The sequence below is a fragment of the Rhincodon typus genome, chromosome 20 (genome assembly GCF_021869965.1).
Source record: "Rhincodon typus isolate 14 chromosome 20, sRhiTyp1.1, whole genome shotgun sequence".
Lineage (NCBI taxonomy): Eukaryota > Metazoa > Chordata > Chondrichthyes > Orectolobiformes > Rhincodontidae > Rhincodon > Rhincodon typus.
In genome coordinates, this window is record NC_063351.1 from 28,870,431 (window position 1) to 28,883,732 (window position 13,302).

At 39.0% G+C, this 13,302-nt stretch overlaps 1 protein-coding gene across 3 annotated transcripts in view; it reads right to left on the reverse strand.

Annotated features, from left to right (window-relative positions):
* plekha1b (pleckstrin homology domain containing, family A (phosphoinositide binding specific) member 1b) overlaps positions 1–13,302 on the reverse strand; it is a 58,854-nt gene that overhangs the window by 30,026 nt on the left and 15,526 nt on the right. For all 3 annotated transcript variants that reach the window (XM_048608836.1, XM_048608838.1, XM_048608837.1), the window contains exon 2: positions 496–656. In XM_048608836.1, coding sequence (XP_048464793.1) covers positions 496–636 — 141 coding nt within the window. In that variant the 5' untranslated portion in view covers positions 637–656. The remainder of the gene's footprint in view (positions 1–495; positions 657–13,302) is intronic.

Genomic DNA, 13,302 nt, shown 5'->3' on the forward strand with positions numbered 1-13,302 from the left:
CACCCCCATCTCCTACCTACTAACCTCATCCCGCCCCCATGACCTGTCCGTCCTCCCTGGACTGACCTATCTCCTCCCTACCTACGCTCATCTTTACTGGCTCCATCCCTGCCTCTTTGACCGGTCTGTCTTCTCTCCACCTATCTTCTCCTCTATCCATCTTCTATCCGCCTCTCCCCCTCCCTATTTATTTCAGAACCCCCTTCCCCTCCCCCAGACTTGCTAAAATCTGCCTAGAATGACTGAACTAATTTTATATAAACTGTTTTGTTCCTGGTATTAAGCAAGTAGGTTCAAGAATCGGCAATGAATTGCTCAATTGTAATGCAGACTTGCACATTAAAATACAATCAGAAGTGGTACCACATTTACCATTGACATCGTATTTTATGAAGCACGTTGCGGTCTGGGGTAGAACCCAGTCCTATATAAAACTACCATTTGTGAAAAAGTATGATTACAGTATGAGCTTAACAGAGTTGTTCAAAATCTGACCTGTGGATTGTCCATATACCATAGCAAACTGTCAGCTCGAGTGTCCAGTATGAAGTATCGACGCAGAAATTTTCCACTGTTTTCATTTTCTTCAATGTCTAGAAATCCACAAATACGATTCTGTCGATCCACATAAGGCATTTCTGATGCTACATATCACACTGCAAAAGAAACAAACTGGACTCAACTAATGCCCCAAATAAACTGGCATAATTTGAAGTGGATTCCAAATTGTATAGTACCACTTTGTTTTTCCCTTTGGTAAAATGTTATGACCCCAAATGTAAATGTCATAGATTGCAGCATCGAATTTCTCAGAAGTTGCTCAATGCACTGCACACTGTGCAGTGTATTTGCTTGAGTAATTGGACTTACTATGCAAGCATACTCACAATGAAAGGATGGTGCTGGCATAAAACCATATTATTGACTCTTTTGGTGTAAACACTAAACAGTCTTTCTAAAGGGAGTGAATTAATGTACGACTCCAATACTGGAAGATATTCCCCCGCCCCCCACCCAGCAATGGCTGGATTTTCTTTTAGGGTTGAGGGGAGGGAATAATACAATGGAATTACAGAATTATTTCTGGCACAACAGGCTAAGACAAGTTCTTGTTCTTCACAAAAACATGTCCCACTTAATTCATGATTATTTCCATTATTCTAACCACTTAACTTAATTTGCTATCCTTTGTGAGAAAGGAACAGAAATTATGGTTCTCTCAGGAATGCACATTGAAGAAATCTGAAGATGAACTACACCCTATCTAATTTTGGCACATATCTTTTGGAGAATGCTGTACCCTCAATTGAGGGATCAGATGGACTAATACCTCTCTGAACCACCTGTTCAATGCTTCAGAAGGAGTCTGAAGCTAATGTTTCTTTCCCTTCCCAACGTACAGAATATTGGTGCTCCAACAGATAAACATTTGCATTTTCACACTCCAACTGTGTGAAGGAATAAACAACCATGTGAAATGGTTATGTCTGAATGTAAGGCAAGGATACTCCTGATTCTCAATATTAATGTTACTGCATTAGTATAAAATTCAGGCAAAATATTATATTGCATGCATGCAATATTCGGAATATACATCATTCAGGTAACTTGAATTTCAGATGCCAGCTTTTACAGTGCATCAGAAGTTTTCCAGATCCATAATTCAACACTTAGAGCAGCCAGTTTAACTTCAGTGGTGAGGAAGCCTCAAGAAACAGTTAGTCAGGAGGTTACTGGTAGGCATGTGGAAAAGTTTGGGTTGATTAGAATGAGGAGCATGGATTTATAAGGAGGAAATCATATTTAACCAATAATATGCTGGAGTCTTTTTGAAGAGGTAACAAAGGATCAAAGGCAATGCTGTTGATGTAGTGTACATCGACTTCCAGAAAGCATTTGACATAGGGGAACACATTAGACCTAAGAGAAAAGTTTAGTTTATGAAATTAAAGGGGCAGCAGCAACATGGATAAAAGAACTGGCTGATTGGTAGGAAATAGAGAGAAATGGTAATTGGATATTTTTCATTCGCCAGTGTTCAGTATTGGAACCCTTTAATCCAGATATATACAATGATCCACAGCTTGTTGTGCAGGCCACAATTAAAAGTTTGTGGATGCTACAAAACTTGGAAGCTTTGTAAACTGTGAGGAGAACTTCAAAAGGACACTGAAATGTTGGTGGAATAAGCAGAAAGGTGGCAGAGAATGTTCAATGTGGATAAGTGTGAAATAATGTGGTTTTGGTCAGAAGTACACGGACAGACAATGCAAAATAGGATGTGCAGGCATAGAGGGACCCGAGTGTATATGTGCACAGATCACTGAAGGGGTCAGACAGTGGAGTGAATAAAACATACAATATCCTTAGTTTATTAATAGACACAGAGTACAACAGCAGGGAAATTATATGAGGGTTTTGTCAGAAACTTCAGTTATGAGGATAGAAAGGAGGTTTGGACTGTTCTCCTTAGACAGAAGGCAGCTAAGAGGAGATCTGATAGACAATTTCAAAATCATGACGGGGCTGGATAGAGCTGATAGTGAGAAATGGTTTCCACTCAAAAAAGGATCAAGAACAATTTGCAAAAGAAACAAATGGGACCTGACAAAAAAACTCTTTCACACAAGTAGCATGGAATTGACACATTCAAAATGGCATTGAATAATTATTTAAATAGAACCAATGTGCAGGAGTACGGGGAAAAGATTGGCATTAAGTCACAATTCTTATTTGGAGTACAGGTTCCTTCAGAATTAATGTACCAGTGCTGCGTTTTAATTTTGCTCCAGTTAAAGTTTATGGACTGAGCCTTGCCCACACTCCATGCCACCTATTCATTTTTCATTTCAACCATACTTAGAGACAAAATAAAAATGCTCACTATGGGTTACCACCATGCACTGTACAGTCAGCAACCTGGATTCAAAAGCTCAAGTTGAGTTTCATGATACATTTCACTAGACAATAAACATGTTTTATTCAAACTGTCATAGAGCAACTAAGAACAGGCAGACTTTTGTTTTTGCTTGTATTAAAAATAAAAACTGCAAATTTTAGGTCTAATCAGTCTAGCTTGTATTTTAAGAACAGGGGAGAAAATGGAAGGCATAATGTACTGTATAGTACTTTATACTATGCAAAAAGTGTATCCATGTCATGATATGGTTAAATCACACTCCTAGTTCTGCAGGCTGTAGAAACCAGCCCTTATCCCAGTTATACAGATGGTAAAGTAATACATATGAAAATACTTCCAAGTAATTATTTTTTCAAGTACAAAGATTCTATTAAACTGCATCCTGAACATAAAGAGTAGTTCACCCACATCACACTTAGGCCAACAGCACTGTAGAAAAAAAAAATCATTCTTATATTCACAACTGTTTTGACAAACAATGCAACATAAAGGGCAGCACGGTGGTTCAGTGGTTAGCCTCTCAGCACCACGAACACCAGAGACCGGTTTGAATCCAGCCTTGGGTGACTGTGTGAAATTTGCACATTATCCCCATGGGTGCCTAGGTTTCTGCCAGGTGCTTTAGTTTCCTCCCACAGTCCAAAAATGTGCAAGCTGGATGGATTAGCCATGGTAAATGCAGGACTATGTAGAGGGTGGAGTGGCTGAGTTTGGATGGGATGTTGTTCAGAGGGTTGGGTGCAGACTCGATGGGCTAAATGGCTTCTTTCCACACTCTAGGGATCCTATGAGAAAGGTTTCTAAGTAAGTTACCATCATTAATACAGGTGCCACAGTAAGGCAACATAACACTTCTCTTGTATTTTACTTGTAAAATTACACATGACAATAAATTCTAAATATAAAGGGATAACAAATGCATAACTTTCCTGTAAAGCTTAGTCCGATTCAAATTCCCTTTGATAATTTACAGAACATTTTTAAAATTTGCAGCTTCAGTCATTTGCATCCCCTTACAAAATCAAGTTGCAAGCTTCTGAGATTGTGAATGAAAACACCTTCTGAACTAGCCAAAGGTTGACCAAGATTTTATTTAAACTTATAAGAATTCTGTCACTAATTATGAGCTAACTAGAATAGTTTCCAGTAACAATCACTGCTGACATTTTTTTTTTGAAAATGCAGCATAGCTCTATATACACCAAAAGGAAATAATAAAATACTTTGTTAATCAGGTCATTCACTATGCTTTCAATACTAGATTTCCTCATCCAACACACAAATAACCTTTGAAAATACAATTGCATGCTTGGACAAATCAGGAGACTGAAACAGAAGCTTGCCTTGTTACATATAATTATACAGCACAAACCAACTAAATTGTGCGATTGTTTAAACTAAACACCAGTTTTTGGGGTTCACAGACACCAGGGACCCACAAACTTGATTAGGGAGTTTAAGGTGAAGGAACACCTAGGGGACAGCGACCATAATCTGATAGAATTCACCCTACAATTTGAGAGGGAGAAGCTGGAATCAGATGTAACATTATTACAATTGAGTAAAGGTAACTACAAAGCCATGAGTGGGGAGCTGGCCAGAGTCGACTGAAAGAGGAAGCTAGCAGGTAAGATGGTGAGCAGCAAATACAGAAGTTTGAAGGTAATTTGGAAGGCACAGCAAAATTTCATCCCAAGAAAGAAGAAACATACTAAGGAGAAAACAAGACAACCATGGCTCACACAGGAAGTCAGTGACAGTGTAAAAGAAGCAGCTTACAATCTGGTGAAGCTGAAGCATTGGGAAGCCTTCAAAAACTTGCAAAGGACAACTCAAAAAAGCAATAAGCAGGGAGAAGATGAAATGTGAAAGTAAGCTAACTAGTGACACAAATGATGATTAAGTTTTTCTCAATTTACAAAAAGGTAAGAGAGATGCCACAGTGGACATTGGACCACTGGAAAACAAGGCTACATAAGTACTAATGGGGAACAAAGAAATGGCGGAGGAACTGAATAGGTAATTTGCATGTCTTCACAGTAGAAGGCACCAGTGGCATACCAAAATGTCAAGAATGTCGGGGGCAGAGATAAGTGTAGTGGCCATGATAAAGAGGTGCTGGGGAAGTTGAAGGTCTGAAGGTGAATAAATCACCCGGATCAGATGGACTACAGCCCAGAGTTCTGAAGGACATAACTGAGGAGACTGTGGAGGCATTGGGGGTGATCTTCCAGGAATCACCGAAGCCAGGGAGGGTTCCACAGGACTGGAAAATGGGTAATGTAATGCTCCTGTTTAAGATGGGAAGGAGGCAGAAGAGAGGAAACTATTAGCCAGTTAGCCTGACCTCAGTCACTGGTAAGATTTTAGAGTTCATTATTAAGGAAGAGATTGCAGAGTATTTGAACTGCATGGTAAAATAGGGCTGAGTCAACATGGCCTCATAAAGGGGAGGTTATGCCTGACAATCTGATGTAATTCTTTGAGGTAACAAGCAAGTTAGACAAAGGAGAGCCAGTGGACATGATCTATTTGGATTTCCAGAAGACCTTTGACAAGATGTGATATAGCAGGCTGCTAAGTAAGCTAAGAGGCCATTGTATTAGGGGCAAGGCACTGGCATGGATAGAGGATTGGCTGACTGGCAGAAGGCAAAGAGTGAAGATAAAGGTGTCTTTTTCAGTATGGTAGCCAGTGGTTATAGTGGTGTTCCGTAGTGGTAAGTGTTTGGACCAAAACTATTCATATTATATATTTGTGATATGGACAAAGGAACTGAGGGCATTGTGTTGTCTGCAAACTTAGCAACAAAGATAGGTGGAGGGACAGATAGTGTTGAGGAAGCAGGGAGGCGGTAGAAAGACTTGGACAGGCTAGGAGAGTGTATTCCACTTGCCATTCTTTGGCCAATGTGGGAAAGTGTGAGGTTATGCACTTTGGTAGTAAGAATAGAGGCATAGACTGTTTTCTAAATGGGGAAAGGCTTCAGAAGCCTGAAGCAAAAGAGACTTAGGAGTCCTAGTTCAGGATTAACATGCAAGTTCAGCTGGCAGTTAGGAAGGCAAATGCAATGTTAACATTCATTTCAAGCGGGCTAGAATGCAAGAGCAAAGATGTACAGATGAGGCTGTATAAGACTCTGGTCAGACCACATTTGGAATACCGTGAGCAGATTTGGGCCCCATATCCAAGGAAGGATGTGCTGGCATGGAGGGGCTCCAGAGGAAGTTTACAAGAATGCTACCGGGAACAAAGGGCTTGACGTATGATGAGTAGTTGAGGACTCTGGATCCGTACTTGGAGTTCAGAAGGATGAAGGGGGATAGCTCTTTGAAACCTAAAGAGTACTGAAAGGCCTGGATAGAGTGGATATGGAGAAGATGTTTTCACCAGTAGGAGACTAGGAACACAAAAGCACAGCCTCAGTGTGAAGGCACAACCATTTAAAACTGAGATGAGGAGGAATTTCTTCAGTCAGAGGGTGATGAATCTGTGAAACTCCATGCCACAGAAGGCTGTGGAGGCCAAGTCGTTGAGTTTATTTAAAACAGAGATAGCCAGGCTCTTGATCAGTAAAGGGATCAAGGTTACGGGGAGAAGGCAGGAGAATGGCATTGAGAAACATATCACCATGATTGAATGGTGGAGCAGACTCCTTGGGTCAAATAGAGAGCAGAATTAGGCTATCTCCTGTTCTTACAGACACTTTCCAGGGGAGGTCCATGAAATAATGTACGACGTCATGCTCGGTCAGCGTTGAAACTAATATGCCCAAGTTATGGGAGTCATTGATAAGCAAGCTACTAATTGACAATGAAGGACTGTTTACATTTCAACATGTGTAAATGATTAAGTGTGGTATTAATATCATATTGTTAAATGTGGTCAAAGCAAGACACTTTGTTGAGAATGGCCACATGGTCCAGATCAAAAGCAAGGTGATAGGATTTAGGATTTTATTACAGATTTTATGGCTCCAGGGTATCAAATTCAGGGCCAGAAGAAACTTTTTTTTTTAAAATGGCTGTTATAAATTGTAACACCAATATGAAATGGAAAAACTTTAGTTTGAAGACATAGTTTTGGTTATTTTCCAGAAGTGCGCTACAGGTCTATATATTTAAACTTTAAAATTAAGTATCAGAATTCTTTTAAATGATGATTTCTTCTTAGAAACTTAGCTTGTACAGATTTCACATAGTGTTAAAGATTTGATTCCCGGTAATTCCCACCTCAATAGAGAACCAAAGAAGGTAGTATTCTCCTTCCGAAGTGACTTTTAAATTAAATTGTCCCAGGCAACAGCAGCAACTGAAATAACCAACAGGAAATGGCTATTTTAACTGAAACATACTGACAGACTCTAGAATGCTCCAGAACAGTTTGAAGTAACAATTAGACAAATGGAATAGTATTAATTATTTGCATTGGGTGGTGCTGCATTATCTTCATTTACTGAGTTTATAGCTCTGTATTAACAGAGAAGAGCAGAAAGGAAAAACCTGTTTCAAAGTGTCTGAATCCAAGGGGCCAATCAAAAAAGAGAGACAATAGGAAATGAAATCATTAAGATAATGAGCTCCCTAAAAAAAGCAATCAGAAATTGGGCACAGACAACCAGACTGATTATATGTTATTGATGCATTGGCAAGCCAATGCTCCAGGTAGTGACTAACAAGAGTTCATGAGCCATCATCATAAGCACCATCAAGATGCACAGTAAGAGATGTCAGAAAAAGATCTTCAGTCCACAGCACAGAACAAAAACATGTGCCAGACAACCAGAAGTCGCAAACCATGTCCCTATGTAAATCAACTGATCCACTGCTTTTATTGAATATGGCTCCTTTGTAATAAATTTAATAAATAATGTGAAAATTGCAAAAACCCACTCATATCCTAATTGGCCTCATGGCTAGTCAGGAACAGGCCAACCTTTAAATGAACACTGTCAACTCAGTCTATTGACTTAAGTCTTACAATTAAAGTTACATTGAATACTTAAGACCTTAGAGCAGCTGAAGCCATGGTGCAGTTGAGCATTAGGCTGAAGAGGAGCCACTTTTGGCAAAAAAAAAACTGATGCTGTGAATGACAACAGCATTATTTAGGTTGAAAATTATTGTGCTGCTTTTCAGCAGCTTCAGCTTCCATTATTCTTTTCTGGGATATGGATATGGATATGATTGGCAAGGTCAGCATTTGTCACTCATCCCTAATTACCCTTCAATTGAGGGGACAATTAAAAGTTAACCTCATTGCTGTGCATCTGGACCAGACAAAGCAAGGATGGTAGATTTCCTTAGTTGAATATATTAGTGAGCCACGTGTATTTTAGTTCCACGATCACCATTACCAATAGTAGCTTTCAATTCCAGATTGCTTTTTGTTAATTTGAATTCTACGGTTGTTGAATCTGAATCCATGTTCCAGAGCCAGCCTGGACTCTGAGATACTCATCCGGTGACATTGTCATCAGATCACCATCTCTTCCAACCAGTTTGTAATAAGAAACAAAAATCAGCAGCAATTCCTCCAAATCAGCAAAGAACAGTCAAATATTTCTAGCTGTCATATACAAACAGAATGCTGGGGCACACATCAGCCTGCATTATCACTGCAAATTCTCTCAGGGTCTGGTTATGAATGCGAGACTTGAAAACCTGCTGTCGTTTCTGAATACAAAAAGGTTAATGATGAATTTTCTTCACACTACAAGATACGTGGGCTGTGACCATCAGTAACCAGGAATGAGCCGATGATAAAACTGCTGATAAACAGCAATTTCTTTTACAAGTATCTTCAAGAGTGGTTGTGTTACAATGATCAAGGGGTTGCACAGTGCAACAAATGGATCACATATAGCGATGGGCAGTTAGAGGATGGTCTGACAGAGACTATGTTTTCACACTTGCACTACTGGTTAGGAAGTGCTGCATTTTTGAATCCTGGTTGTTACTTTTAAATATTTCTCGTAACAGTTCAGCTTGCTGGTACATCAGTGGCATTGTTGCTTGTTCTGCCCAAAACAGTAATTAAAAAGTTTTAAATATCGTCCCATGAGATAATTCAGAAATCCCTTGTCAATGGATTTTAATCTAAAATTAGAGTGGAAAAACATGAGTTTGGTATTGACTGCAGATTCTCATTCAATTGCTTATTGAAATCCAAACCACAAATGCAAATTACAGTTCTAACAGTGGTATTTGTGGTACTCTGCTTTTCATCTTTCTCCTATCTGAATTGGTATCCTTTACCCCAGCAAGATCATAAAAAATAAAAAAAACGTAGGGGCAGAAATATGCCATTCAGCCCATCAAATCTGCTTAACCATTCAATGAGATCATGGCTGATTGACTTACGCCTCAAATCCACTTTCCAACATTTTCCTCATAGCTGATTCCCTTGCTGACTAGGAATCTGTCTATCACAGCTTTGAACATACTTTATGACCCAACCTCTATAGCCCCCTGCAGTAAAGAATTACAGATTCACTACACTCAGAAGAAATTCCTCCCCATCTGTCTTAAATTGGCAACTCCTTACTCTGAGTTTATGCCCTCGGGTCCTGTAAGGGGATAAAAGCTCTCTGCATCTACCCTCTCAAGCCCCATAAGAATCTTGTATTTCAACAAGGTCTCCTCTCATCCTTCTGAATGACAAGGAGCACAAGCACAAAGTACTCAACATCTCATACCAAAATCCTTCAATACCTGGAATCAACCTAGTGAACCTTCTCTGAACTACAGTCTTTAGTCTACCTTTCTTCGGATAAAGGGGCCAAAACTGCTCTCAGTATTCTAGGTATGACCTGACTAAAGTCTTGGACAGTTTTAGCAAGATCTCCCTATTTTTATCATCCATGACCTGTGAAATAAAGGCCAACAGTCCATTTGCCTTCCTTACTAGCACGAAACTTGGACACTGGCTTTTTGTAATTTGTTCACGAGGACTCCCAAATCCCCCCCTGAACTTCATCTTTTTGCTTTAAATCTTCAGCTCTTCCCACCAAAGTATATAACATTATATTTTCGACAATCTATTTCAAATGCCAAGCTTTTATACCTGTCTATATCAATCAGCAGACTCAGTGACGTCCTTACTACTTGATCTCCTGCCTATTTTATGTCATCTGTACAGTTAATGATAGTACATTCACTTCCATTATCCAAGTTATTAAGATTATATGTATATTAAATAATTGTGGCCCTGCACAGATTCCTGTGGCACTCCACTAGTCATGGGTTGTTATCCTGAAAATGCCCCCTTTCCAGCTCTCCTGTTATTAGTTAACCAATCCTCTATTCATGCTGAAATATTACCCCCAACACCATGGGCTCTATCTTATTAAGTAGCCTTATGTGTAGTATCTTTTCAAATGCCTTTTGAAAATCTAAAAACATTAGATCCACTGGTTCCTGTTTTTCTATTCTGCCAATTACCTCGTCCAACAGTTTTAATAAATTTATCAGGTATGATTTCCCTTTCATGAAGCCAGGCTGACTCTGCTTGATCGCTATATACATTTCTAAATGCTCTGGTATTACGCCCGCTATAAGAGACTAATGTTTTCCCAATGACAGATGTTAAGCTCACTGGCCTGTAGTTAGCTTTTATTTTGTCCTTCTTTTTTGAATAAAAAGTTATATAATGGCAGTTTTAAATGCTCTGGGACTTCTTCAGATACAAAGGAATCTAGGAAGATTACTATCAGTGCATCTATTCTCATTATAGCTTCTTCCTTTAAAATCTTAGGATGTAAGTCATCAGTTCCAGGGGCCTAATCAGCTATCAGCCCCATTTACTTGGCCCCTTGATTATTGAGTATTTTTGGATTGCTATCAGTGTCCTCTACAGTGAAGATTGATGCAAAGTATTTATTCAACTCCTCTGCTATTTCCCATTTTCCCATTAATTCCCCAGCCTCAATCTCCAGGAGACTATGTTCACTTTGACCCCTCCATTCATTTTTGTGTATTTAAATAAGCTTTTTATCCTTTTTTACGTTACTTGCTAGTTTACCCTCAAATTTATTTCTCCTTCTATTTTTATTTGGTCAGTTTTGTTGGTTTTTGAAACTCTCCCAATCTTCTGGTTTACCACTAATCTTTGCCATATTTCAATTTGATGCTATTCTCAACTTCCTTGGTTAACCACAGTGGTTTATCACCTTTCTAGAATGCTTCTTCCTCAGTGGAATAATCTTTATGAGTCATGATTATTTTCTTAAACATCTGCCACTGTTCCTCAACCATCTCTTCTGCTAAACTCCCTCCCCAGTCTATTCCACTCAACTCATTCCTCAGCCCAAGGTAATTACCCTTAAGTTCAGCAAAGTATTTTCCGACCCAAGTTCATCATGCTCTTGCTGATGCTAAATTCTACTGTGTTATGATCACTGTTCCCTAGAGGATTTTCTACTCTAAGATAACTTGCAACCAGTCAGGCTTTCTTAAAAAAAAAATCAGGGCTAAAACAGTGTGAACTTTGGTTCGATCCTTAACATATTGTTCTAGGAAACCATCCAGATTACACTATGAATTCATCCTCATTGATACATCACCCAATTTGATTTGCCAAATCTATACAAAAATTATCACCTATGACTGATGTACTACCTTTTTTTTTAAACAAAGCATGCCCTTATTATCGCTTTACTTATTCTCTATCCAGCAGAATATGTACTATTCGGGGTTCAATAAACCATTCCACCAATGTCTTCTTCTCTTTGTTTTTTCTTACCTTGACTCATTTTCCATCTCACACTAAAAAAGCTACCCTTTCCTTCTTGCCTATCCTTTTTGAAAAGTCACATACTCCTGAAACTTTAGTTTCAAACTCTGATCTTCTTGTAACCGTGTCTCTGTAATGGCTATAAGGTCATAACAATTAACATCTATTTGTAACATTAATTCATTTATTTTGTTCTGGATATAAGATGCATTTAGTTAAAGAGCCGTAAATTTTGCCTTTTGATTTTTGTTTCCTTCCCTTTGACTCTATTTATTGTCATTTCTTTTACGCTTGTACACTGTCCCTTGCTGACTGTATCTTGTATCATTGTCTAAATAATTGCCCTGCAATGCTTTCATATCCTTTTTCTTTGTACACCTACCTAACCCTCTCCAAACCACCTCCTCCCCCCCATTTGTTTAGAGCTTTCTACACTGCACCTTTCGCACCCCAACCCAATCCCGCCTGAACAAAACTAGTTTCAGGGATCTAAGCGTGCAAAATGACAACTATGTGTTCCTACATAGCAAAGGCATGCATTTCAAAGAGGGGCTAAATAGGATTGATATGTATCAGTAGTTGGTACATTGGCAGACTTGCTAGAAAGACTGATGTCACTGTTGAGAGGAATGGAGAAGTTCTGCTCCAACTTGGCAAAAGGCTTCACACAGAGCTTGCAGTCTATCCATTCCAGTGTAGAATTCTACAAGAGCACTTGCAGACATAATCATGATGCAGATTCAGATGGCCAATGCCTCAACTTCCAGGGCAACATAAGCAGAAGCCAAAGGCCACACTGGAAGTGAGTGTAAGTGGTGCTGATAACACTCCGGTAATAAAATAGCACAGGAAAACAGAAACTACTAGATTCTGAATTTTGCAGCGTTGTACCTGACAAACTTCAGGATGTCACTGCAAGATGTAATAAAGCCCAAGCATGAAAGCTATTTACTTCCTTTCCTTCTTGGTGATTTAAAATTACTAATTCCCCTGATCTATGAAAATCTCCACTGCCAATCCACAAGGAGAAAATCCAGGAGCAGCAAAGCACATTGCAATTCATTCTAAAAGGCCCCAGTAACCTATATTCTTTCACATCAAAATAGCCTGCAAAACTCCAAGGAACTAAAGAAGCAAGAGTGTGTTGTACGCAAACCTGGTGAGGGAGGAACTCCAACAGGATTGGGAACAGAAGATAGATACAAGCAGCATGAGTACACACGGTCCTTTTAGGTACAAGACAGAGTTGTGTCAACAGATCAGGTAACTTCATTAAAAGGCATGACTGTGGATGGGCAAAAAAAACTAATATTAAAGGAATGCATGCATGCATCACAACAGTTATAGATTATTTTCTTGTGCAAAAACAATGGATAACAAAAATTAAGGAGAGTATTAGATAATTGTAAGAGTCAAGTCTAGGGATTGAGAGTAATTTAGAATTGCAAGGTGGACTAGGGGGTTGATCCAAAGTGAAAGGAAAAATACAGTATGCCAATAAACTTGCATAAAAATGGACTGCAAGAATTTCTAAGTATGCACAAATAAAAAAGATTAGCAAAGACTAATTTATGTCCCATAGAGTCAAAAAACAAGACAATTGATAGAGAACAGAGAAATGACACAGCAATTAAACGGCTGTTTTAGTT